This window comes from Podarcis tiliguerta, assembly GCF_965153285.1.
Source record: "Podarcis tiliguerta genome assembly, chromosome: 1".
Classification (NCBI taxonomy): Eukaryota; Metazoa; Chordata; class Lepidosauria; order Squamata; family Lacertidae; genus Podarcis; species Podarcis tiliguerta.
Window position 1 is genome coordinate 86,381,656 of NC_139534.1, and position 27,171 is coordinate 86,408,826.

At 42.1% G+C, this 27,171-nt stretch overlaps 1 protein-coding gene across 3 annotated transcripts in view; it reads right to left on the minus strand.

The window, feature by feature from the left end:
* The window catches only part of MYBPC3 (myosin binding protein C3), a 66,997-nt gene that overhangs the window by 23,893 nt on the left and 15,933 nt on the right, over positions 1-27,171 (minus strand). For 2 of the 3 annotated variants that reach the window (XM_083456640.1, XM_083456639.1), the window contains exons 7-21: positions 26,689-26,737; positions 25,411-25,455; positions 23,231-23,287; positions 18,396-18,419; positions 17,513-17,679; positions 15,373-15,505; positions 14,636-14,760; positions 14,003-14,108; positions 10,604-10,770; positions 10,061-10,226; positions 8,854-8,960; positions 4,213-4,242; positions 3,953-4,089; positions 1,722-1,799; positions 765-924 (exon numbers count right to left, since the gene is read on the minus strand). In XM_083456640.1, coding sequence (XP_083312766.1) covers positions 765-924; positions 1,722-1,799; positions 3,953-4,089; positions 4,213-4,242; positions 8,854-8,960; positions 10,061-10,226; positions 10,604-10,770; positions 14,003-14,108; positions 14,636-14,760; positions 15,373-15,505; positions 17,513-17,679; positions 18,396-18,419; positions 23,231-23,287; positions 25,411-25,455; positions 26,689-26,737 — 1,551 coding nt within the window. Of the gene's footprint in view, positions 1-764; positions 925-1,721; positions 1,869-3,952; positions 4,090-4,212; positions 4,243-8,853; positions 8,961-10,060; positions 10,227-10,603; positions 10,771-14,002; positions 14,109-14,635; positions 14,761-15,372; positions 15,506-17,512; positions 17,680-18,395; positions 18,420-23,230; positions 23,288-25,410; positions 25,456-26,688; positions 26,738-27,171 lie in introns of all 3 variants that reach the window. The other variant, XM_083456638.1, reaches the window with a different exon arrangement.

The window sequence follows — 27,171 nt, forward strand, 5'->3', positions numbered from 1 at the left end:
TATTCACACAACCAGATTTACTCCTTCATTTTAGAGGTTCCCATATGAATGTGCTGTAACCCTATTTATGATTCTAACAAACTGCATAAAGCTCCCTCTTCGTTGCAGGAAGCATTCTTCGTCTTGATGCATTTGTCATTGCAACTTTTATCTAAAGTGTCTAACATTAAGTAGCTTTTTCATTTCAAAGAAAGTGTGACCTCCTGATAAAACAAATACATGAATTGCACAGCTGATTTTGGGATAAATTCGCGTATGATATATTGCTTGGTCAACAGGGCAAAGCCACATCTCTGAAGCAATTAATGAATGAAGGAATGAAGGAAACAAGAGAAAGACAGAGACAGTGAATCTCATCTAAAAACTCAGTTTTCTCATATCTCTTCTGCTCCTAAGTCACAGAGAGAGGGCAACATCCATTTAAGAAGGTCACCGTGCTTCATGTTGTATTTAGACAATGAAGACAACTACTTATTAGGGCTGCACTGATCAGCTAATCTGTCCATTAATCCTTTTGATTGACTATACTACCAGATGGCAAGTTTCCCCCCTTTCACTCTGCCTGCTATGTGGCACACTTGGGAGTCCTACTTGCCACAGTAGGCCAGAGGGACATTGACAGGAGAAAGATCATCTGCAGGGTCTCCTGCTCCATTGGAGAATGTATTATTCTATCAATGGTTGTGACTGCGTGTTAGGCTGGCAGAGAGAAGACTTGGCTCACTTGTACCAGGCTTTAGAAAGTGCCCATCTGCCTTGCTTACCAATCACTTTGACGGTGATATCAGCTGTATCTTCCCCTGCTGGGTTCTTAAGCGTAACTCTGTAGACTCCCTCGTCTTCCTTCTCAGCTCCTTCAATGGTGAACACACAATGGTCTTCATACATCTCTACACGGACTCGGCCTTCAGAATCAGAGAAGACCTGTGAGCAGTTATGGGTTGAAAGGTTGTTTTGTTATGTTGCTTCTGCTCTTAGACCGAGGTAAAGTTCGCAAACCGGGACACTACTTCCAGTTTTGCAGAGTAAACCGAATAGTTCATAAACAGGGCTGTTCTTAAACCGAGGTACCACTGTATGTGTCATTGATCTGTACTGGGAACAGATTGAGCCACTTGTACTTCCTCCCTCACCAGCAGAGATCTGGGAAGACCAAATAGTTCCTGGTAGTAGACCTTAACTGATCCACACTGGATTTGGATAGACACTCCCTCCCTAGTCATCACAATGTGATTTTGGATGGATGGAGTTCTGAAACACTTTCTGGTTTTGTTCTTTGGTTTCCCTATGCCCAGTTTTAGAAAGGGCTCAGAGGTATTCTGCTCTAGTACTCTTCTAATGCCAGTGTGAGATTACTGCCACTCCACAGATCCTTGCACACAGCAGCAGGCTGTATACACATGATTCTCTGCTCCCTCCCTCCCTCCCTCCCTCTCTCCACAAGGATCTCTGCACATTTAGCTGTGGAACAGATAATAGTGCTTGGCTGGCAGCCCTGTAAGTTTAGAAGCCCTCAAGTTCAAAAACTCTGAGTCCAAAGAGAGACAGTTTTCAAGAAAATACCTTAAACAAATATTTTAAAATAGCAATTTATTATGCAAGAGATGAGCTTTCCTATTTTCTCCAGCATTGTTAATTACTGAATTCATGACAGAGTCACCAAGACTCTTTATTAAGGACCAGATATCTCTGTTCGACTGGTTGAAGAACAAAGAACTTGCCTTGTTGTCGTTATTTAAATCTCCACCTGTGCCTGTAATATCTTTGGATGGGTCACTTAGCAGCACTAGCTCGTTGTTCTGGAAGAGACACAAAACACAGGAAGAGTGGGGAAACATCTGGAAGGCACCATGTTGTCTAGCCCTGAACTAGGAGATATAAGCAAGGAGATACATAATTTCTCCCCCATGAAGTACAATGGCAAAAGGAAGGGTAGCTAATTCCACTTCTCTCTGCAGTGGTTGCTATAAGAGTCTCCCTTCAGGTTTTAAAAAAGCAGCAAGCCTAGTGCCATATGCAGTTACCATCTACTGAATCAGGCCATTGGCTTATCCAGCTCAGTCTTCCTTCTAACAAACCACAGCTTTTCAAGATGGAGGTCTTTCCTGGCATTAGTATCTGAGACCCTTTGAGCAACAGAAGACCGTTCCAGAAGACTGTTTGACTTCCGAAACGTTCGAAAACCGAAGATCAAAGGGCGGTCAGCAAAATCCATTGAAAAAATGGAGAAACGGGCCTTAGAAGCTGTTCAACTTCTGAGGCGCGTTTGAAAATGGAAGCATTCACTTCCAGGTTGTTGGCATTCAGGTTCTGAATTGTTCGTCAGCAGAGACATCCGAGAACTGAGGTTCCACTGTATAAGGAAAGGAAATTAAAAAAGAAAGAATAATAATTAAAGAAAGCTGAATAGAAAAGAAAGGTTGGATGTAAGGAATTAAACCATGCAGAATCTCCTTTAAATGGCCCAATATTTTAAATAAATAAATAAACAAACATTGAACTAGCAGGTTCTGTGTGGGTTTGCCAAGTCACATATCAGAATTTCCCCAAAAATGTTCTAGGGCTTAAATAAAACCACATGTTCTGAAGATGTGCAGAAAAGAATTGTGGTGTCAAAAACTGTTCCCCAGTTCACGAAAGACCTGTAAAGAATGGGAAATAACTGCCATTGACCCCCTCCTCTTATTCACCTTAAGCATGTGCAAGTTCTAATAATGTCCACTTGAAACAATGTGGGGGCCAAGATGAGATAAATGCTGACAGCTGGAAGTGTCTGGCCTTGCCAACAGGCAAGCGGGAAAAGCCTGTGGAAGGAAGACCCTCAGGAGGTGGGTTGGACCCTCAAAGCAACAGCCACGGAAGGAGAATTTCTCCCCATTCCATGACCACACACTTTGTTTGACAGCATCAGGATTTCAAAGGGATAGAGAAGCCCAGTTGGTAATAAGGGCCACAAGAGGTCAGCCTTGCACTACACAAATAGAAATGTTAAAAAATGAGAGGGCCTTCAGAATCTTAGGAGATTCCATTCCATTTTCTCCCATTACTCTGTGGTCCAGAATATTCCTTTGAACTTCCTGCAGTTTTTCCAAACGCATAATGCTGGGTGTTTTACTTTATAGTCCTAAATCTCCTTCCAAGTCTCATTGAGGGTAAGTCTTCTGCATTTTATAAATTCACACAAGCAATCGAAGCTCGCAGCATCCTTGTTCTTCAGATGAGCTCTATATGGAAAAGTCTAGCAAAACTGCTGCCAAGATGCTTCAAAAAGGAAATGGTCCCACAAGAAGAAATGGGATTCTAAAGATTTCTATACGCAGTGAAACCCCAGAGGAAGGGCTGTGCTCTGCATGCAAAAGACTTCATGTTCAATCTCTGACTTCACTGGGTAGGGCTGGGAGAAACCCCTGTCTGAAACCCTGGAGAGCAAACATTGGGATGGATCAATGGCCTGACTCGGAAGGAAGGAAGGAAGGAAGGAAGGAAGGAAGGAAGGAAGGATATATATATGATCATTCCCTCATAGATTGATCTTCCATTGTTGAGTAACTGTTTGGATTAGTCACAAGAAGCAATGATCCATGATAAATGATCAAAACATAAACAGTAGCATTTCCACGTGTTCATCAGATGGGAGATAAGTGCAATGAACATAAATATGGGAACACATCCACTATCACAAGGGGACTTGACCTTGTTGCTTGGACTGCTATCCTCAACAAACTCAGAACTGAAGCTGCTTTGACCATTTTGAGGTTGCCTTTTTTTAAAGTGCTTACTTGGAATGGTAAATGTTATATATATTTTATTTTAGAACACACATTAAAGTCAATATCTTTTTAAGTAACTATTTCTTTTTATTTTATTAATCCAGTTATAATTCTGAAATAAAATAAGGCATAAGAACATACGTGCTTGAGCTGAACCATCTTGGACACGGTGACATTTTTACCTTGTTTACTTTCTGCCAGATCACTGTGGGTACTGGATCTCCTGATATGGGTACATCAAGTCTCAACTTGTTTCCAGCCACCACAATTATGGTGTCAGGAGACTGGCCCATGCAGTCCAGGCGGATTTTGGGAGGTTCTGCAGCAAAAGCATAAAGGCAAAGAAGAATTTTCTAGCATTACTGAGGATTACTCAAAGATTCAATTTTATTTTGCCTTTCTCCCATTTCACTGACTTGTGAATGGAACATATTGCCCTTACCGTGTCTAGGCACAAAGTCAATCTTAACCTCTGGAAAAGAAAGAAAAAGGATAAAATGTATCTGAAAGTTTTTATTTTATAATCTATTATTTTTATATCCCACCCTTTCCTCCACTCAGGAGAAGAGTGGCTAACACAAATTAAATCAATCAATAATAAACCATCACCAGAGCCATAAAATCACAATAAAACACAGTAAAATCAACAACATATCTTTAGAACTGCACCCCCAAGTCAGTTCCTCCGTTGGATGTGAAAATGGACCATTCATAGGCTCATTTTAAAAATGCATAAACAATAACCTCTCATGATGTAAAACTGTCAACACTAGGAGAAGCAGGTAAGAAAATCAGGATACAATGTAAGGAATGTTGTCCTCAATTTTTGCCCCAAAGCGATTCATCTTAGAAATTCTGGTGCCTTTATGACAACAAATGACTGTACTTTGCGAATACTTGGGATTTTATATTTTCTATCTGCTGAAACAGTTCATACACTATCCTGTCACATGCCTTTCACCACCAGAGCTGCATGCTTGTTGTGGGACCAGGCGTCGGGTTCCCCGTACTCCAACCCATATAAATAAGAGACCAATGAGACTGGCTTGGGGTCAAAACAGGGCACAACTTTATTGAATACAGATGAAAGGTTTGGCTTGGACATGGGGCCATCTAAATTTTTCCGGCTCACCCGCTGGAAGTGATGTGTGGTCAATCCAGGTGGGGGTTCCTAAGACATCAAATAGGGTGACCCACGCAGGGACCATTGTCTGGGAGTTTGCTGTTGGGCCTGGCCCTGCCTCAGCATGCGGCCACAGGCACTCCCCCCCCGGATCCCTTTAAGGGGATACCCCAGTGTTTGGAGGGGCAAGCGGAGATTACAGCCTCCCCTCCATCCAAAATAAAGGATTTCCCCAATGCCCAACTGCCAACTGAGAACAGCTAGTGCCCCAGATGTGGGCTGCTTAAATGGGCAAGGGATCTGAGGGAAACCTACCCACTCTGCCGGCTCCATCCCCTGGCATAGCCCAAGTCCCATCCTGCATCCTCATTGGCCAAAGCAGGCTAGGATCCGGTTCCTGATAGGTGGAGGGGGTTAACTTTATTTATTGAGTTAACTTATGAATCTTTACCAAAGACAAATAATTTTCTTATGTGAGGGTACAATCTCACCAAAGTCAAGCACTGAAGACACATTAATTTAATTTCAATGGGAGAAATTTAAGCACATGTTCAGCTCTCCTGTTGAAATTAAAAGGACAAAAGTGCTTAACTTTGTCTGAACTGTGCTGTAAATAAGAGCTGAACTACACTTTTTACATAGGACTGCAGACAGGAATATTTTTGAGTGCTTCCCCATATACATAAGCACATCAAGGAGAGGCCTAGGCTACCACACCCCTTAAAAGCTTTTTTTTTTTAAATACAAAGAAGCATTCAAAAATATAACTCCCCCAACTGCAATTTGGAGTTGTACCATCCAGAATTCTACCTTCTTCAGTTCTGGCTTCTTTTCTTTTGCTAGTGCTACCTCTCTCATATTCAGCCTTTCACTTGATATTGTGCCTTCTTCTATCATCCCGTATGTTGACCCTGTTTCTATAATCAACACTCTCACACACTCCTGACTTTCTCTGTATCCAAGCTCCTCAGATTTGTCTCCCCAATTTAATTTATTCACCAATTTGCATTTCTGTTGCTGCTAACTTAACCATGTCATCCGTTCAATGTGCATAACACAGAATCCTAGATCCATGGAGCTGAGAGAGATCAAAAAATTAACTACTCCAAATGTTTATCCTTAGTCTGGATTCTCCATACATCAAACCATCTGTCATAGTTTATATCAATCCCTTCCCCTCAGACAATTAATTCACATCAACTAGCTTATAGGCAAGTATGCAGGAGTTAGCACACTGTCATAAATTTCCATGGGAAAGAAAGCATTTTGTGAAACAATGCTGATTGCTCAAAGAGATCTTTTCCATTGGCTCAGGTAGCCCAGATTTCTATTTCAGGCTTTGTGGTGTTGCATCAATGCAGGCGCACAGTATGCTATATCTAAGGCATGTACTTGCCAGTACAGCAAGGTTTAGGAATGGTCAGAAGTGACCTGCACATTTCCATAGCCATGACCATCTGTCCTAATGCTTCTCCATCTGGCACCTTCTCCTTTTTTACAATGGAATTCTTGAGACATTAGATAGCCACCACCCTTCTCCAACCATTGGCTTCAAGACCTCTACTGGAATTCCATCTGACTCATGTTTCTTTCATAAAAAGAGTTTTCATTTTTAATTTGAACAGCTGTTTCTCCATCTGCTCAGTTGGATGGAGGCACTTCTTGTTTTTTGTTTCGTATTAGGTGTGCACTTGCACACACTTGACACTCAGCATACTTGAGGATCATGCCTATTCCTTTTCTGGTCACTGCTAGTCCAAACTGCAGGCCAGGGTCTAGAACAAGGCTGTGGGATAAATTCTTTTTCTTTCTTTCTTTCTTTCTTTCTTTCTTTCTGTCTTTCTTTCTTTGATATTTTAATGAGAAACTAATTCACAACTATACATAACCCCAAACACATTTTATCATTTGAAATTCACATATCACTGAATTTTGTAGAGCAGCTTTACACCATAATAATAATAATAATAATAATAATAATAATAAGTTGTAGAGCAGCTTTACATAATAATAATAATAATAATAATAATAATAATAATAATAATAATAAGTTGTTGTTGTTTATACCCCGCCCATCTGGCTGGGCTTCCCCAGCCACTCTGAGCAGCTTCCAACAAATATTAAAATACAGTAATGCACCAAACATTAAAAGCTTCCCTAAGCAGGGCTGCCTTCAGATGTCTTCTAAAAGTCTGGTGAATGTACTGGAGGAAAAAATGCATTAAATGTATAAATCCATGAAGTAATATACATTAGGGAAAAATTGCTTGCAAAAATGTGTATCTGAGTCAAAACTGTATACCAAGGTGTTGGGGGGAAATTGTACTAAAAATGCTACTAAATTTTCATGAGGATTTATTAAATGGGCACACTGCTGTGGAAATGTGGAGGATTTAAGACTGGAAAAATAAGAAATGGAAAGAAACCAAAACAGACAAATTTTTCCACATGCCCCTAATGTGTGGATGGACCAAGGCTTATCCGGAACAGTAGAATCCACATCCTTTCAAACAGTCCTATAGATGAGGTTAATGGATATGGTTTGTACTAGTTGGGGGGGGGGAGTTTAGACAGCACCAATGACACAATGATCAACAATTAAAAACCCTTTATATTTTGAGCATATATATCTGCCAAATGGGAATGAAATACAGTACCTATAAAAATGAATGAGAGCAGAAGCTATAATGGATTTTCCATATAAACGCTGAAATAAATTGCTAGCACAGAACTGTTTGTCCTATGACTTGCCATAAAATAATGGGGAGGTAAATGCACACATTGAGCACCTGCAGACTTGAGGCTCTCCATTTATTGCAGTAGAAGACTGTGTACAAAGACTGGACCTCCACACCAAAAACAGTACCAAAGCTATTCAGAAGAGATTGCTGGCTTGGAGTAAGACTTTCTTGCAGATGAGCTATATCAGGGGTCTGCAACCTTTAAGGCAAAAAGAGCCACTTGGACCTGTTTCCGAAGAAAAAACAACTGGGAGCCGCAAAACCATTGCATGCGCGCTGCTGCCCTCCGATCTGAAAGCGGGCGGGAAGGTGACGTCGGGACGGTGCGTGACTAACGCACACACCGTCCCCATGTGACGTCACAGCCAGTACAGCGCCCGCCACAGTGGGGAGTGTTGGGGCACACAATGCGCCTCCTCCCCTCGCTAGTATCCACCCCGGAGCCGCGGCAAAGGTGTAAAAGAGCCACATGCGGCTCCGGAGCCGCGGGTTGCTGACCCCTGAGCTATATCCTCCTGGAAGAATGCCCCTGCCTATTATTATCAAAACAAGGATAGATTTTCCTCTTATGGGTTTTAGAATTAGCTTCTAGGAAACAACAGTTTATAACGCTGGAATTGTTTCTATGAACTAAATTCAGAAACAACCTTTACACCATGGTGATAATCTAATGCACAGTTATGGGCACATAAATTCCACTGAGATCAATAGGCTTAATTGCACCTAATTCTGCTGGTTCACAGCCAAAACTATATGAAAATGGAAGCTACTCATTATTGTTGTGTGCGCTTTTCTCTATATATTTAATTTCAGTTTAATTGTGGCATCCAGTGTTGACCTTCCCATACTTTGGCCAATACCACAATTCTTTTCATAACTTTCTCTATTAAGGTATAAGATATTTATCCACAGAGTTCCTGTTGTGCTACATAAGGCAATTAGAGGGATTTAAAAAATCAGTCAAAAAGTGGGCTGACATTTTAAATAATAGCATTTGGATTGATCCAGGCCACCATAGGCCTAATGCCCGTGCTTGGAGATATCCCTATTAGGGTAAGAATAATCTTATTTCATCCTTACTGCCACAGTGGACACACAGAGATGCGCAGTACTAAGGTGCTTTGAAGCTCAGGCATCACCAAGCGGGAATCTCCTGTTTCATCTTCACACAAAGTGAACATTCCCACCAAGAACAGAAATTAGATTCCAGAACACTTACCCAAGAAACGAAGATGGGCTGAGAGATTATATGCAAATCCTTCGGGTATAAAAGAATAATCAGCTTCGTCTTCTGGAGTTACATCATCAATGGTTAGTTTATGGATTCTGATATTGCAAAAATACAAAATACAAGCTTTGTTTGGGTCCACTCACCTCTGTACAGGACAAATCCCATCCCCAGAGGAGATGGATAGGTAAGAAAGAATGCCACATGGATATATATGTATGCATATTCTATATTATAATAAATAAATAGTGTGGAACCTATATCACAAACTTTATTAAGATGTCACTTCATTCAAATCAACTTGACTAGTGTTTCAATCCCGTGAACTGCAGGTGCGGCACCTGTGCTCAAAGAGATCCTTATAAGGCATACGAAAAGCCTAATTTCACTCCTCCTCCATGGTATCCATACACAAACACTGTGCTGAATCATTACAGGTCATGGTAGGGAATAGGAAGTGTCTGAGTGTGCCTTCAGCACACTTGTGTCTCCCTCTATGCTCTGCTTAGTGAAGGAATTCACTTTTCTTGGCCAGGTTGAAGGAGAAAAACTTGAGAACTGTAGACACACCTCCCATTCCCTATAACAACCTTGCATACTGTCTGCACATACATGTCACAGAATAGGAGAATCCATCCTTCTATGGACTGCAATGGGCTTGGTTGAGCTCTAGGTATATTACTATATGTTTGAGGGCATTTCATAAAGTAGCAGCCATTTCCAGTATACATTATGGGCAATTGTATTACCACAAATGCCACAGTGACCGGAATGCAAAAATCGTCAGCCTTCACAGGGGCTTGTCTGAAAACTGGAGAAAGATCTGTTCCCAGAGATTCGTGAATCATTCACTGTAACATAACCACACCCTTTGTACAACTCTTCCAAACTAATACACACACACTCCTCACGTCAATTTAAACACCCACAAAGCACAATACAAAGGCATTCCCAGATATCTCCTTACCATTCAGAGGGAAGGCTGCATTCTCCCTCTGAGTAAAATTAGTATATAATATTGGGTTATATACAACTGCTCTCTCTCACCACATACCATCTTATCACATATTCTCTCCACCCGAAGGAAAGTACTACTACTAACACCACCAATTTATTATTGCTACTTCTATTACTATTAGCAGCTTGTTACTCAAGCAACTTACAGCACCCTGGCTTAATTTTCTGAAGCACGACTTACCTGCCAATATGAGAGATTTTAGTCCGCTCATTTGGAATCACCTCCTTCCCATTTTTCAGCCAGATGCCTTTCACATTCTCGTCAGAAACCTCACACTTGAACACAGCCTGGTCCCTTGCCTTCACCGTCAGGTCTGCAATACTTTGGTACACCTCCAGCTTCTTCTCTGAGATCACGAATTTTGCGGATGGAGCAACACAAACACCAGAAGGTCAGAGGTCAACCAAGCACCGAAGCTGTGGATGTGTCTTTTACAAAAAGAAGAGGCTAAAGGAACTGTTTTGGGAAAGGTGAAATAGGAAGAGACATCCAGAGCACGTGGGACTTTAACAGGACTTGATAAGCAAGCACCTGTTGTTATCAGGATATCTATTACATCCGGCACATGGGCCTAACAATCCCCATAATATGCTTTGAAGGCCTGCACAATTAGCTGTCCTACAATTAGCCATCTAGCTATCGGCCGTTTCCCGGCCACAAAGTGGTTTACCAGCCGCCGTACATTATAAAAAAGTTCCTTTTGTATTATAAGTCGTATCTCACCTTGCACGATCAATTCAGCAACAGACTCCCCACCATTAGTCTTTGCTTTGTAATGCCCATTATCCTCCTTGGTGGATTCATTAATGATGAGGTAATGCTTTTTCCCATCCTTTTTGAACCGGTATTTGAATGCTTCTTCCCGGGTCAGCTCCACTCCGTCCTTCTCCCTACAGGTATGAAATATTGTTACACCCCGCCGTAATGCTCAGCAACAGGGCAGTCGGCTCCTGTTTATATAGCACAAGTTCATGGTCCATGGGTATGTTACCCATGATCTTTGAGGGATTATCAGAAGTAGTGGATGCACCTGTGAACCTGCACATCTAGCCTCAGGTTGGGCGGACAGGATTGTAGACATTTTTTGGTACTTTTGTGCAGGCATGCTCATCAAAATGCTATCTTAGCTTCCCTGTGTGATTCTAGTGAAACCAGATGTCTCCCTGCTTCTTCATATGTAAAATCAGCACAAGTTTATTCCAAGATATGTGGTATGGAAAGAAAAACCTTCCATGTGGATGAAATTTGAATGTAGCAGTCATAGGGCTAATTGTTTATTAATTATTATTATTATTATTATTTCTTCAATTTATTATTCACCCTCCACATAGGGTCCCAGGTTACAATAATATATAGCACACAAACATTATATATGACTGAATATTCACTCTTGTAATAATTTTATGGTTTTGGTTTTCCTTTTCAGAAAGGGAAAAATATTTTCTCAATGCTGATTTCATGTTTGACGCCAACAAGGATTCATTTCTGGTACTCCTGAAATGATGAAGAATGATGTCAGACCCTGAACTATTTTAGAGGTTTGGTGAAAATTTGAGAGTTCTTCCTCTGGCTTTGACTCCATTTAAAGCTGGGACAGCTGCACTTCTACCCTTGTCTGCTGCCCATTCCACAGCTATCAATACTCTATAATGAGTATTTATATTTCAGGGAGCAGCCATGAGCCACAGGATCAGATAGTGGCAGCTGCAATATGTTTTGGGAAGGATTAGATACTCCCATACCCATATACACCCACACACCCCACACAGTATGATATCTCCAGACATCCTTATATGAACACCAAACAACAAATGTACATCTGTGCTATATTTTCACACATGTAATGTACACACAGTCACCAGTTGCATGGGCCTGTTTATCTCTCCCCCCCCCAAAGAACAGATGATAACACTTAAGTTTGATGAATCCTATAAGTATTGCAGGAGCAGCTAGCAGTTTTGTTCTTGCACTCTGGGTTGGCCCTATCATTAGGCAAAGTAAGACAGTGGCCACAGACGGGGGGTAGTGGGGCTCAGCAGATGCTTCTCCCTGGTTGTTTCTGCCCTCCTAGGTCCACACCTTGGTTGTAGGAGCATCTCCACCCCCATTGTTCAGCCCAGACACTGAGGTCCAGCTCTGAGGGCCTTCTGGCGGTTCCCTCGCTGCGAGAAGTGAGGTTACAGGGAACCAGGCAGAGGGCCTACTTGGCAGTGGCGCCCGCCCTGTGGAAAAACCCTCCCGACAGATGTCAAGGAAATAAACAACTATCTGACTCTTAGAATATATCTGAAGGCAACCCTGTTTAGGGAAGTTTTTAATGTTTGATGTTTTATTGTGTTTTTAATATTCTGTTGGAAGCCACCCAGAGTGGCTGGGGAAATCCAGCCAGATGGGTGGGGTAAATAAATAATTTAGTAATGCTTGCTTGTTAATGGCCTGGACTGACTCGCTGGCTAACTTGTGAGGCTATATTGTTTTAGATGTCAGCTGAAAACTATTTTTATTTCAGCAAGCCTACCCAGATATACTGCAGAATTTAGTCATCTATGCTTGTTTCAAAAGTTTTACTGATTCCATCTGTGTTTTTATTAACAATTACCTTATGTATATTTGTTCTAAACAGTTCTGTAGGCTTCGTTTTGGCTGCGTTTTATCACAGCTTTGTGATTTAAGCGGTTTGTAAATCTTTCTAAACAAATTCATAAAAGAAATGAAAACAGACTAAGCAAGCAGGCAGAGAGGGAGCCAGCCCTGTCCACCTTCTCCAGCACGCACCCTGTAAGAGTGTGAGTGTCTGTTGTGTGTGTGTGCATGCGTATGTCACTCTGCTGCCATGACAGATTCTGGTGCCACTTTTGATGCATTGCGGTATTTGTTTGATCAGGCAGTAAGCAGCTATCATGTAGAGAGGTGAGCAAGTGTTGCTAATAGAACTGTCTAGGGCAAAGAACCTGCCCTGCACCTGCTCCAAGCTGTCCTCAAGTTCAGTGGAGGACACTGTCCCGTTGCCAATGTTCAAGTAAGACTCAAGTGCCAGTTTGGTCAGCTTCTTTTGTGTAACGAGGAGCACCCTCTTGCCCTTTTCCTCAGGAAGGGCTGGCTGACACATTAGAACAGCCACATGGCACCACACATCAGTTGTAAGGCAACGATGGGGGTTGTTGGGGTGGGGTTTCCACTGCAGTACATTTACTTGATTTTAATGGTTGTTTTCTGCTTCACTGAATTTTGTATTGTGCCTTGTGAACTGCTTTGATATTTTTTTATGAACAAAAAGCTGTATTTAAGCTTTTATAAAACAATAAAAGAAGGTGCAGATTAGCTTGCTATGCAGATAATGATGATGAATTTAAACCCTGTATTTTAATGAGAGTGCACAAGGTGGCTTACATATAAGCAATACCAACAAAACAACAAAGCAACAGCAGTTAAAAAACCCATCTTAGGTATTAAAAAAAAAAGCCTGGGAAACTGCAAAATACTCAACAAAATCAAGATTCTGTGGGTGCCACAACCAACAAGTCCTTCTCTCAGACACCAAACTGGTGCTAAGAGATTCTCTCTGTGAGTGAGCATGGGTGTGGCTGATTTTTAGTGCTTTTCCAGATTGATTTAGGAAGGGGCACTGAGGGTAGAGCATGCCCACTCCACTTCATGGTCATCTGTCTTTTTCTGCTCTGGGCAGCCATTTTGTGTTATGCAATGGCAGCCATTTTGTGACTGGGGCCCTTCTCAAAATTCAAAATGTGCCCACTGACCCAAAGACATTAGCACCCCCTTAACTAAGTAACTTAAGGCAAATAAATAAATCCTTGCACCACACTTCAAATGTGTTATGTTTTCTTTCCTACTTGTAGATCTTCTTAGAAAACCACGACAGCTTTTAGACCTATCTTTAAAATGGAATGTGAGGGTCTGGCCTTGGGACCAGTTAAAATATCTTTCTGGCCTTGGGACCCCTTCCTCTGCTTATTGCCTGTTCTGTCTTCTCTCTTTGGTCATGCAAGAGGGGTGATGGGCACTTGCGTGATAGTTTTGAGCCCCTAGGACTCTGGAGGGCAATTGTTCTCGTTTCTTAGTCATTCAGGAAGTAGGAACCCCCATTACTTCCCAGCTCCTTACCACTTCACAGTAGCCCCTTCTTCTGAGACTTCAATTTCAAACTCCACTCTTTCACCAACCATGACCACCTGGTCTTCCAGAGAATGAGTAATCAAGACAGGAGGCTCTAGAAATGGGGAGGAAACCTAATTTCAGAGAGAGAGGAATGCAGAGGAAAACAAAAACCCTTGGAACTCTCATCCAGCTTTCCCAGCTGATGGTCAGCTGTAGCTATATGAATAGCAGGTCCTTACACTCCCACAGTTCTTTCCAATTTGGCAGAGATGCCAAATTACATAACTGACTTTCTTACATAAACCATTTCCCTTCATTTCTTTGTAGCTATAAATCAGAACTTTGGCACACTTGACTGTTCTTTGTAACCTAAGACTGCCTAAATCCTCCCTTAAAACTAAAATGTAGAAAATTCTGGCGTAAACCAGAATAAAGTCTCAAAAGAAAGAGAATGGGAAGGTGGAAGGGAAGAAGCAGTTAAGTGTCTGAGTCCCTTCAAATGAAAATGTTGGGCTCCACTGGCACAACAGGACTTCCATTTCCTCTCCTACCCCTACACAACCCTCAAAATCTGCTACAGACCAATTTGCTGGACCCTTCTCTGATCCCAATAAAATGGTGGTTATGAATTATGCTTACCTCTGACAAAGAGTTCTGTGAAAGTCTTCTCCTCTCCAATCACACACTGATATGCTGCATCATCAGCCAGTGAGCAGTGGTTGATGGTCAGAATCCTCTTGTTCCCAAGAGCCTCAAAAATGTATCTGGTGAAATGCAAAGAGAATTCAAAGGTATCAAAAAAGAAGGAGTTCCTAAATCTTCATCACCCTGTCTTCTATCATGACACAAAGCAGAGTTTTTGACTAGATGCCCCCATCCTGGTGTGGTTAAGTGGGAAGACGCACCTTATCCCTTCCTCCCTTTGCCTTCCTGAAGGCACACAGAGCTCCAACAGAAGTAATTTACCCCTTGGGACATGCATAGACAAACATTATGGACCAAACAACAGTGATGTTGATAATGGGCTTATTGTATAACAACTTTGCCAGGGTATCGTAAAGAAAGGCAAATTAACTGAATCACAAATGGGAAAGCATGACATGAGAACTTACTTGCTAAGAGACAGACCAGTGATTGGGTTCAGTTCCAGGTGCAGAGATTGAAAGAGGGGGAAATAAAATCAGACAGTCATTAAAAATCTGCCTATTAATTCAATATCCTCCCATCCAATTATATCCACTACATTAGACCCTTCATTATTCTCTCCACTTTTCTTTCTGATAGACCCTAATTTTCTTCTTTTCCCCCTTCTAATAATGACTTGAACTTCTATAGCCCACACTTTTCCATTAGTATTTATTGCTTTGTTTAAATACCCGCCGCTGACTTGGATCTCTTGCCCATTCTTCAGCCATTTCACTTCATCATCTGGGTTAGCAAGTTCCACCATTAATTTGATCTTCTGTCCTTTGTCAGTCTGGTAGGCAGGTTCCAGTCTCTTGGCAAAGGCTGGGGAAGAAACAGTTTATGTAATCAAACTCTGCCCACAGGGGTTAGCTCAGTCAGTAGAGCATGAGACTCTTAATCTCAGGTTTATGGGTTCAAGCCCTACATTGGGCTAACGATTCCTGCAGGGGGTTGGTCTAGATGACCCTTGTGGTCTCTTCAAACTCTACAATTCTACGATTCTTCAAATACTGCTAATTGTGCATTGTAATTTTGAGTGGGGGAAAAGGACCAGGAGACATGTAATACCCATTTCATCTTCCTATATTTTAGGGCTTGTCCACACAACAATTTAGCACAGTACTATCTTAGTTTAAAGCTAATGGACAGTGACTGGTAGGGATGGGGGAGGAATTTGATTCAGTTCAAATATAAAGGCAAATCTATCTGATTCACATTTTCTATAAAAACATGTGAACTGAAACCCACCCATTAACATTCTCCAAATGTAGCAGTGCAGTTCTCCAGGCACTGATGTGTAAAAAAATACATAAAGTAGGGTAAAAGATGCACAAATTGTGTATTTTGGTGAAAATAACATACAAAAATGCATTATATAAGGATAAATTGCTTTGCTAAAATATGATTATTATGCAAAATTGCCCCCCCCCCATATGTTATATTTGTACTAAAGGTAAAGGTAAAGGTACCCCTGCCCGTACGGGCCAGTCTTGACAGACTCTAGGGTTGTGCGCCCATCTCACTCAAAGAGGCCGAGGGCCAGCGCTGTCCGAAGACATTTCTGGGTCACGTGGCCAGCGTGACATCGCTGCTCTGGCAAGCCAGAGCCGCACACGGAAACGCCGTTTACCTTCCCGCTAGTAAGCGGTCCCTATTTATCTACTTGCACCCAAGAGTGCTTTCGAACTGCTAGGTTGGCAGGCGCTGGGACCGAACAACGGGAGCGCACCCCGCCGTGGGGATTCGAACCGCCGACCTCTTGATCGGCAAGCCCTAGGCGCTGAGGCTTTAACCCAAATTTGCACTAAAACGCTGGTGAATTATCATGAGGACTTAAAAAAAACCAATCAGAAGCTGATGTAGAAATAAGGAGAACTGAACTTAAGATTGGAAAAATGAGAAATTGAGAGAAACCAACATTGACAGGTTCACCCACCCCTAGTAACTGGGCAGAGGCTTAATTATAATGTCTACTTCCCAACTTTCTGCTTTATGTGTTTTAATGACAGTTACCTATGTTCTCAGCTAATTAATATCTTCAAATCATTATTGGATTATGGTAAACCACGACTCTCTTCCCTTATTCCATTTCTTCTGCTGAAGCTGCATTCTTCCACAAGACTTGCCAGAAGCACCCACTATTATCTCTTAATTTCGTATACTTCCTTTTAATGGCTACCTTTCTCATCTTAGTTCCTCATTTCTAATTCTCTAGAACCTACTGTTCTTTTCTTGATAGTAAATTGAAGCATGGGAACTGACACATACATGTGAAACGGTATTTCACCCCCCCCCCCCCATGGAAGAGTCTGAAAGCTGCTTCATACATTGTATTTTTTTTTAATAAATTTTTTATTGAGTTTTACAATAAACACAGAACAACAACAAACAAGAAATTACACAACAAGAAAAACTAACAAAGAAAAAACACTACAACACACAAACACAAAGCAATAAAGAATAAAAAATATTAATAACAATTTCTGTCTCCTTATACTCTTTTCATTAACTTATTTCCCCGACTTCCCCAGACCTCCCTTCTCTGTATTCCCAATCATATATTGTGTCCGCAAATTCTTTCCCTCTGTCATAATTTAATCTTATAATCATCTTAATGTATAATATATAATTACTTTTCCTTATATATAAAGATGTTGGATCTTTTTCTATTTACTTTTTTACTAATAACCATTTATAATCAATCTGATGTCATCAAACATTCCTTATCTTATAATATTTCTGTAAGCTGCTTCATACATTGTATTCCCCCCTAAAAAAGAGGCTTTTCCCATGAAGGAAAAAAGAAGAGAAGCAATCATGTTCTCTTACCTGTGCTTTTCTTCTCCTCCTTCTTCATGCGCTTGAGACGCTTCAACATACCTCGCAGATCTGTGATACCATATTGGAAAGCAATTTTCTCATATTCTGATGCAGGAGCTTTCCGGAGGATTTCCCACACATCAACATCTGGCTGTGCTTCAGTTTTTGCCTCAATTCTGTAGAAAAGGGGCATATAGAACATTTTCTCATAAGGGACTTCAAATAGCCTGCCTATTAGATTGTGTCTCTACTGCATAAATTCCTATTTATATTAAAATACCTGTCAGTTTAGGGGACTCATTGTCGGTGAGGTGCTTAAGGCATAGAAAGACTAAGTGCCTTGGTGAAGATCAGATAATGTGTCAGAGTTAATGAGGGGACCCTTATTTTCAAGTTCCTAAATCAATTCCTTAACAACAATACCAGTTTCCTCTATCTTGCAACAGGGGTCATGGAGACCATGATGTTAGGCAACAGGTGAGTTTTCTGTGTGGCTTTAGGGTGTGAGTTTTGAGTGAGAAAGCTCCCTTGACTTACAATTCTTAATTATATAGGAGCTCATTTGTTTAATGACTATGAAGGGGAATATAAGTATCAAAAATAAATAATTTGGCTTTTCCGTCTTGCGAGTAGAAAGTGTCAATTTGTCTTCAAAATGAAACAGGCATTTATCGACCATGTACCGATTTTAAAAACAAATAGATGGAAGAAACTAGATAGGAAGATAGCAACTTTGGGCCCCCTGAGCTGATAATTCACTTAAACAGTTTAGGCATCTTCTGGGCACATGAATCTGTTTATATTCTTTTTGTGAATCTATTTATTAACAAAAACAGCAGTCATGTAAGAGACTGATTAACAGCTAGCAGAGGCGAGGGAATGGAAAGCTTACCGATGTACTGAGCGCAAGAAGCTGCTGGACTTGAGAACGATGCAGAGAAGCATTTGGATGAGCATGCAGCATCGCCATGAGCAAGAAAGAGGGCAACATGTGTTAGCATTAGCGCCATTACTAGAAGAAGGCAGCCATTTGTTGGTAAGGACTAAGGATTTACTACAATGAAAAATGATGGTAAAGAAGCCACAGCACACATTAAACAATCCAGTTCTACATAAGTCTTAGGTTGTGTACATAAAAAGGTAAAGGTACCCCTGCCCGTACGGGCCAGTCTTGACAGACTCTAGGGTTGTGCGCCCATCTCACTTAAGAGGCCGGGGGCCAGCGCTGTCCGGAGACACTTCCGGGTCACGTGGCCAGCATGACAAAGCCGCACCTGGCGAGCCAGCACAGCACACGGAAACACCGTTTACCTTCCCGCTAGTAAGCGGTCCCTATTTATCTACTTGCACCTGGAGGTGCTTTCGAACTGCTAGGTTGGCAGGCACTGGGACCAAACGATGGGAGCACACCCTGCCGCGGGGATTCGAACCGCCGACCTTTCGAACGGCAAGCCCTAGGCGCTGAGGCTTTTACCCACAGCGCCACCCGCGTCAGTTCTACATAAGTCTTAGGTTGTGTACATACTACACCTCTAAAGGACATTTGAAACGCATTTCACCCTCAGAGAATTCTGGGCACCATAGTTTATTAAGAGCCGCTGGGAATTGTAATTCTGTGAGGGGTAAACCACAGTTCCAAGAATTCTTTGAGAAAAAGAATATGATTTAATGCAGGCACCCCCAAACTCGGCCCTCCAGATGTTTTGGGACTTCAGTTCCCATCACCCCTGAGCACTGGTCCTGTTAGCTAGGGATGAAGGGAGTTGTAGTCCCAAAACATCTGGAGGGCCGAGTTTGGGGGTGCCTGCTTTAAAGGTATAGTGTGTTCACGGCCCTACATTTATAACAACCTAGAGGGACCACGTGAGGTACAGCTTTGTTGGAAACAGGCCTCATTTAGGGTAATGGGAATATATCATGTATATGTAGTCTTTCATTTTTTCATTTCCGATTTTGGAAAGCGTACTACTCAAGTGGTCTCACATAGCCAAGAACAAGCATAAATGTAGCAGAAGCTCCTAGGAAGAGGTTTCTTTTTTAATTATAATGTGCATCAATGGACCAGTCACAGCACAATTTATGCAGTAGGGTTTAGGACTTTGCTCAGCCTACAATCAGTGAACTTGGTTTGTAAAGACAGAGAAAATCTGATTAAAACAAGAATCTAACTAGCTTGCAATGCTAGATCGACATTTCCATTTCAACTCCTGTCCAGCTATCCCTGACAATTTGTTTTGGTGGAAAGAAATGAAACACTTGGGGAGTCATAGACTGCAGATATTTTTCAGGGTATCCATCCTAATGGCATACCAAGTGATTATATGGCTCTTCGTGCATGAAGGAGACAACAGACTGTACTCACTGTCTGTGCCCCCAACCTCCATGCGTTCAGATGAAGGTATGTATGAAATCCTATGTAGAGTCAATTTTTATACATCAATGCTGTGTCCATGAGATTGGGAACCATGCAGAAGGCAGGGCCCCTGATCAGGCAGATAGAGTCCATTATATTAGTATATATGGAGAATTTATGATGCCAGCATGAAGAGGGCTAATGTCATGCGGATCAGCTTGCCACACAAACAAAGGGAACAGAATGGAAGACAGAGCAATTGCTAAGCTCTAACAGGGCAAGTAATAAGCAAAGGATACCACTAGCTTTAGCCTCCTGCCGATTCTTCCACTGCTTTCTGTTAGTAACAGTTAGAGCTTGCATGACTTTTACAAATAAATGGGCTGATTGTACACCAGGTCTACTCCAAAGCACATTTGACCTGCACAGTCCACCCAGATTGTCCTGTGCCTGACTTGACTTTGTCTGTGCTACAAGTGGAGATATGGAGTTGGGGGTCACAAGAATAATTTGCACTAGCACGGGTTTATGTTGGAACACAGGATTTCTTCGAAACACTAGCCTTCCCACACTGGCTCCAACTAGTCACTCTATATTGGGAAGGAGGGGTATTAGATGCAGCGAGAACACCACAGTTTACCCATGAACTTGGAGGCATTGAGGTGTTTTAGACAGAACCTGTTCCACACAAAGTAAGCTGTCAATGTGTTCTAAACATGTGCGGGAGAGTTAAAAATAGTTGCACACACGCCAGCGATGGGCCTTTCCTATCCTATTACCTTAGACTGATTCAGACCTCTCAGCTGTCACCTCCTTCAAGGTCTCCCTTCACCATCCCATGTCAAAGCAGAGTGACAACTGTTCCCTTTCCTCCCAACCTCTTTCTGGCCTATGGCACCTCTGTGTCAATGTCATCTAAATGATTCTGCCATTAAATAGAGGTCCACACTCTGGAACAATATGAATAAAGTTTTACCCTTTCCAGCAGGAGCTCCAGGAACAGCGTCACTTGCTGATTAACTTGGGAGAGATCCATGGTTGTGACAACTGCAGGACATATCCTGCACCTATGGGGAGTTCTTTATCATGGATTTCCTCTGTCTACTTGCATTTCTATCCTTTGAAGAAACATTGCACATTTCCTGCAACACCACTAGAATGGAATATAAATCCAGGAACGCCTTTGATACTCTGCTGCAGCAAGTATTAAAACGGAAACCTTCATCTTCTGAATTAAATAATTCACAGTAATGGCTAGTTAACAAAGGCTGGGAAATTAAGCACAATAAACCAGAAATAAGTCCTGCTGATTACTTCTAAGGACCAAACCAGACATGTCACCGTTCACAGAATTAGCAGTTTTTTTTATGGTGAATGGCAGGCAGAGGGCACCCAATCTAGCTTGGAACTCAAGTGGGAGGGTGTAGGGGACAGAATGCAGTAGACGGAATGCAGGGAACAAAGGGTTAAAGCCCCCCTATTCCTCTGTCTGCATTTCAGTCTGGATTGAGACCACACTACCTGCTAATATAATATAATACTAATTGTGTGAATGGTGTCACTTCTTCTTTTGTCCTAGACAAACGAGAACTAGGCTACACACCAGTCATGTACAATTCCTCCAAGTTTTGAAATGATTCTCTCTCTAACTGTGAGTTAATTATGTGCCATCAGATGGAAGGCGCTATTCAGCATATTATTAATCTCAGGATATAAAGTTATAGTCAGTGTAGTAAGTACTACTAAGTAAGTAGTTCCATCAGACAAGGATTTGAAACTTTAACATAATAAATTAACTTTTCAATCAATTTTAGAATCGCACCAATTTATTCCTTGGTGAGATATGCTTGAATAATAGGATGGAGATGCTAAAATATCAAGACCTGTATGACCACTGTATCAAAAAAATAAAATGAAAGGCAAAGTTTCGTATTAAACAGAACTTGGCATCAATTTCTGGTCCATTGGCTTATACTATGACCACACATCTCAAATCGGCACACCTGAACTAAGATCCAGTCAAAACACCACTGGATCAGCATGGGATCTGGTCACAGGGAAGATGCTATTTCACTGATAAATATTATTGTAAATCAATTTACTTCATTGGGGATGTTTTAGGATTGCATTGAATCCAAAAACACGGTCAGCAAACTCTTTCCACCTTTGATGAGGAATTCAGTAGGGAAATAGGAGCACCTCAGTTGGTTAAGGGACCTGAGAAACGTCTGCATAATCCAGTAGGCAGAGGAACAAGGTTGGACGTTATGCAGGGTTGCAATGACATGGCCGACACTCTGGGGCGGATGCATTGAGATAACTCAAAGTTCTGGATAACAGCATTTCTACAGCTTGGGGAGAAAAATAAATGAAAATCCTGTCCTAATTTTAAAATTGCTTCAAAAGTGATAATTAGAATATTCATGAAAGTAAACTAACTGCTTTCCATCTGTATTAACTGGATTTTAAAATAATGTCATGGGAAACCTATGATATTCCAAGTTTTCAAAAAGAAAAGAAAAAGGGGAGGTTTGTACGTTCTGCAAACCCCATAGCCTTTTAACTTCCCCTGTTCCATGCAGTTCACACAGGAAAAGAAATAAAATCTTACTCTCTGTTCCAGACATCAGAATTCCAAGATATGTTGCCAGATGGAAGACACAACAGGACAGCAAAGTACAGACAGGAAGATTATAAGGCAGAGAGAGAGAGAGAGAGAGAGAGGCAGACGAAGAAGAGTAAGGGAAGAGGAGACAAAGAAAATGAAAATATATATAAGGAGTCAGAATGAAAAAGAAATCTTAATCAAAGCTGATAATTCTTTGTTACAGACTATGAGTCTCATCCCCTTTCTCTGCACCCCCACCAGTTGCTCAATAATTTCTGGAACTTGTTTCCTCCTCCCAACATGAGACCGTAAAACAGTTTCTGCAGAGTGACGTTTCTCCTGTTTGTTCTCTGTGCACAAAAAAAGAGAGATCACTTTTCTTTTGGTCCTAAAAAGCTTCAGTTTCTTCCCTCTTCGCAAACTGAATAATTAAGCACATGCACAATGAGCAAAAGGGACTCCCGCATTAGTCAGGTAATTTTCACAGACCATACGGATTGCCACAGCTGACAGGCTTGAGAGACCTAGTACAACCACGTAAACACAAATGTAAGAATGACAAAGACAGTTACTCTAGATCAGCCTCTCTCAACTTGGGTCCCTAGATGTTGTTGGACTACACTCCCAATGCCCCTGACTGCTGGCCATGCTGGCTAGTAATGATGGGAGTTGTAGCCCAACAACATCTAGGGTCCCAAGGCTGAGAAAGGCTGATCTAGACCTTTAGCCTTTTGTACCATCATTTTACAGATGGCAGCGTGCTCACCTCTTTCTCAGCAAGGCACTGAAATCCAACTCTCTGCCTTCTTCATGTCCATCCGCACTGTGCAGTATAGCAAGGAGCATTAATAAGAAACAGAACAGAAACAGAATGCAGTAAAAGCAGAAACAATAAGTTCACACAAAGATGTAGATTAAAGCATCTTCATGCTGAAGATAAAAGTCAGATAAGTGTCACATGCATTTTAAGAGACCCCTCCCCACACAAAAAAGTGATATACTTCTGCTGATCCAACATTAGTAGCATAGAATTTTGTGATTATATAAGTAAGGTAAAGGTAAAGGTACCCCTGCCCGTACGGGCCAGTCGTGTCCAACTCTAGGGTTGTGCGCCCATCTCACTTAAGAGGCCGGGGGCCAGCGCTGTCCGGAGACACTTCCGGGTCACGTGGCCAGCATGACGAAGCTGCTCTGGCGAGCCAGCACCAGCGCAGCACACGGAAACGCCGTTTACCTTCCCGCTATAAAGCGGTACCTATTTATCTACTTGCACTTAGGGGTGCTTTCGAACTGCTAGGTGGGCAGGAGCTGGGACCGAAAGATGGGAGCTCACCCCGCCGCGGGGATTTGAACCGCCGACCATGCGATCGGCAAGCCCTAGGCGCTGAGGTTTTACCCACAGCGCCACCCGCGTTCCACATTATATGAGTACCGCTTCTCTAAAAGTGACTTATGTACATATTTTGTTCAGGCTAAAATGCAGTTAGGCCTTGTTTTCTCTGATCCCTCAGGATAGGAAAGATCTTGCATGCAGTAAACCACATCCACACAAAATGTTACACTTCCTACAACAGGCCATCCTGTGTTGACAGGAGAGAGCAGGAAGAATTGAGGAAACAGAAGCCTGTTTGACTCAAATTATAGTCCAGGAAAACCACAGTATTTTGCTTCCGTTATTGTTTCAGACCTTACCCACATAAACTATCCCAGAGTTGTTCTTGCCTTGGGCATCCATATATTGCTATGGGGAAAGTGAAAAAATAATACAATAGCCCAAACCAATAAAAAAATTAACTAGAATGAAATTCAGCAGTTTATCAGCCTCAAAGGGTAGATGAAACAGGTAAGTGTCAGTTTCCAAAAAGCTGCCAGTGATGAAGGCAAACATTACTCCCAAGGACAGTATTCTACATTATTGTAGCTAACTGCTAAGAAAGCCCTTATCCTAGTTTATACCAACCTAGAATCACAAAAAGAATGGAACTCTATTGGGGGGGAAACAGGGCTTCTGTGGCAGTTCTCAAAATGCAGGGTCGTAGTGGTGAAGATGTGAATGGTGAAATCCATGCATATTCAAGAGAAATAGGTGAATACAAAAAGCATTCATGCAGTCACTAAGAAAGCACCATTTCATGCCATACTGTGTGTCCAGAACACTCTCTTCAAGGAAATGAATCTGTCTCTCATGGATGCCACTGCTCCCTCTCCCAATTGCTCCATCTGTGGTATTTTATCTTGTTAAGTCGCTTTGAAACTTTATTTTGTAAAAAGCAAGTAACAAATGTGATAAATTAATAAATACATGGCTTGTGATAGCCATACTAATTCAGGGACTATATGCTAAGGCTCCAATCAGCAGTATAGCTGGTGGATTTAAAGGTATGCATGTGTTCCAAAGGACAAGCATTTTAATTAATCAGTGTTAAATTTCTATAAAAGTTAAAGGTAAAGGACCCCTGACAGTTAAGTCCAGTCGCAGACGACTCTGGGGTTGCGGCGCTCATCTCGCTTTACAGGCTGAGGGAGCCGGCCTTTGTCCACAGACGGTTTTTCCGGGTCATATGGCCAGCATGACTAAGCCGCTTCTGGCGCAACAGAACACTGAAACCAGAGCAGTGCACGTAAACGCTGTTTACCTTCCCGCCGGAGTGGTACCTATTCATCTACTTGCACTTTTTGGCGTACTTTCGAACTGCTAGGTTGGCAGGAGATGGGACCAAGCAATGGGAGCTCATCCCATCATGGGGATTCGAACTGCTGACCTTCTGATCGACAAGCCCAAGAGGCTCAGTGGTTTAGACCACAACACCACCTGTGTCCCATTTCTATACTACCCATCAACTAAGTCCTTTGGTTCGTTTTTACACACAAAATTTAGGCAGCGTGGCCATTGAGTGACAGTTCATCATGAAGACCGAGGCTGAACACCAGATTAAATGTGGCTACCTGGCGAAAGCTCCAGTCATCCGTCTCCCTCCTCCCACCATGCTCCTGAATAAGAGAGTCACAAAACACAGAATTCAGTTGGGCACAACTTCACTTAGTCCCAACAGCATTTTCTTACTCAACATCTTCCCAACTTCAACAGACAAACACCTAGGGATTCTAAAAGCAGCACATTTGCAAAGGAAGTTTTATTCTGTGAATAATCGCAAGGCAATATTCAAATTAACCGGGTGGTGGGAATTGTCTCCAAGTAGATTGTGACTCTGAGCTAGCAAGGGATCAGAACCTTATTTCTCACAACCCCAAGTTCAGTTAAGCAGAGCTAGGTGTTAAAGGCATATGGATGGAATTTAAAGAGACAGAATTCACAGTCCTTTCACATAAAAGTCCTGGTTATCCCAGTCTTTCTTTCTTTCAGCAGCCCATTTAAGGGCAAAGAAGTGCCTTTTTGTCGTCACAGCTTGGGGTTGTGAGAACTAAACAATGAGGAGCCATAAACCCTTGCCAGCCTCCTACTAATCCTCCAGGGACCCATCAGTATATTCTGATCTACTTTTGTTTACCCTGACCTAGCCAATGGAGTCTCTATCAGCCTTGCATGATTTGGATGGGGGCACATTTTTCATATCCATTTTGTGATGCAGATGGGTTGCACATCCTCACCTGTTTTCTACGACTTTGACCCGGAAACTACAACTAATCCAGAATGCGGCAGCTAGACTGGTGACTGGGAGCGGCTGCCGAGACCATATAACACCGGTCTTGAAAGACCTACATTGGCTCCCAGTACATTTCCGAGCACAATTCAAAGTGTTGGTGCTGACCTTTAAAGCCCTAAACGGCCTCGGTCCAGTATATCTGAAGGAGCGTCTCCACCCCCATCGTTCTGCCCGGACACTGAGGTCCAGCTCCGAGGGCCTTCTGGCGGTTCCCTCACTGCGAGGGGCCAAGTTACAGGGAACCAGGCAGAGGGCCTTCTCGGTAGTGGCGCCCGCCCTGTGGAACGCCCTCCCATCAGATGTCAAAGCGATAAACAACTACCTGACATGCAGAAGACATCTGAAGGCAGCCCTGTTCAGAGAAGTTTTTAATATGTGACATTTTAGTGTATTTTTCATCTTTGTTGGAAGCCGCCTAGAGTGCAACACTTTCCTGTGTCTAAAACTACCATTGGATCGTGTTTACACAGAGGTGGGACATATTTGATATTAGCAACCATGTTTACTTCCCCCAAAGTGTTCACTCACATTAGACCAGTACATTTCTGATGATACTCACCCTCGTCGGAGTGCTGAGCGGAAGTCCATCTCCCCTGTTGCAGGTGCCTCTGAAACAACATAGATTGCAAAAAGAAAAATTGTAGTAATGAAAATATATTTGCATCCAAGGCACCAACAGCCACACCTGAAACATTCTCAAAATCTTCCCCTCAAAAAACATGTTCATACCTTTCGTTTTGGTTATTAACTTGGAGGCTGAATAAATTATGTTTTTGTGTTCACCACAGCACCTTCCTATAGGTGTCTACTCTACTCACAACCACAATGGGACTACACTGGTGAGTGTGTATAGATTTCAGCCTTGGGGGCTTTCTCTTTTATAGTTCTGGCATTGATTTTTCCTTCCTTTTCTTCTAGCTGTCCCCACTGGGAAAAGCTGAGCAATCATACCCCCATTTTGCTTATGTTCTAGTTCTCATTCTTCTTTTTCTTCTTTTAGCAACGTAGTTTTTATTAATTTTTATTTTTAAACTGATTGACA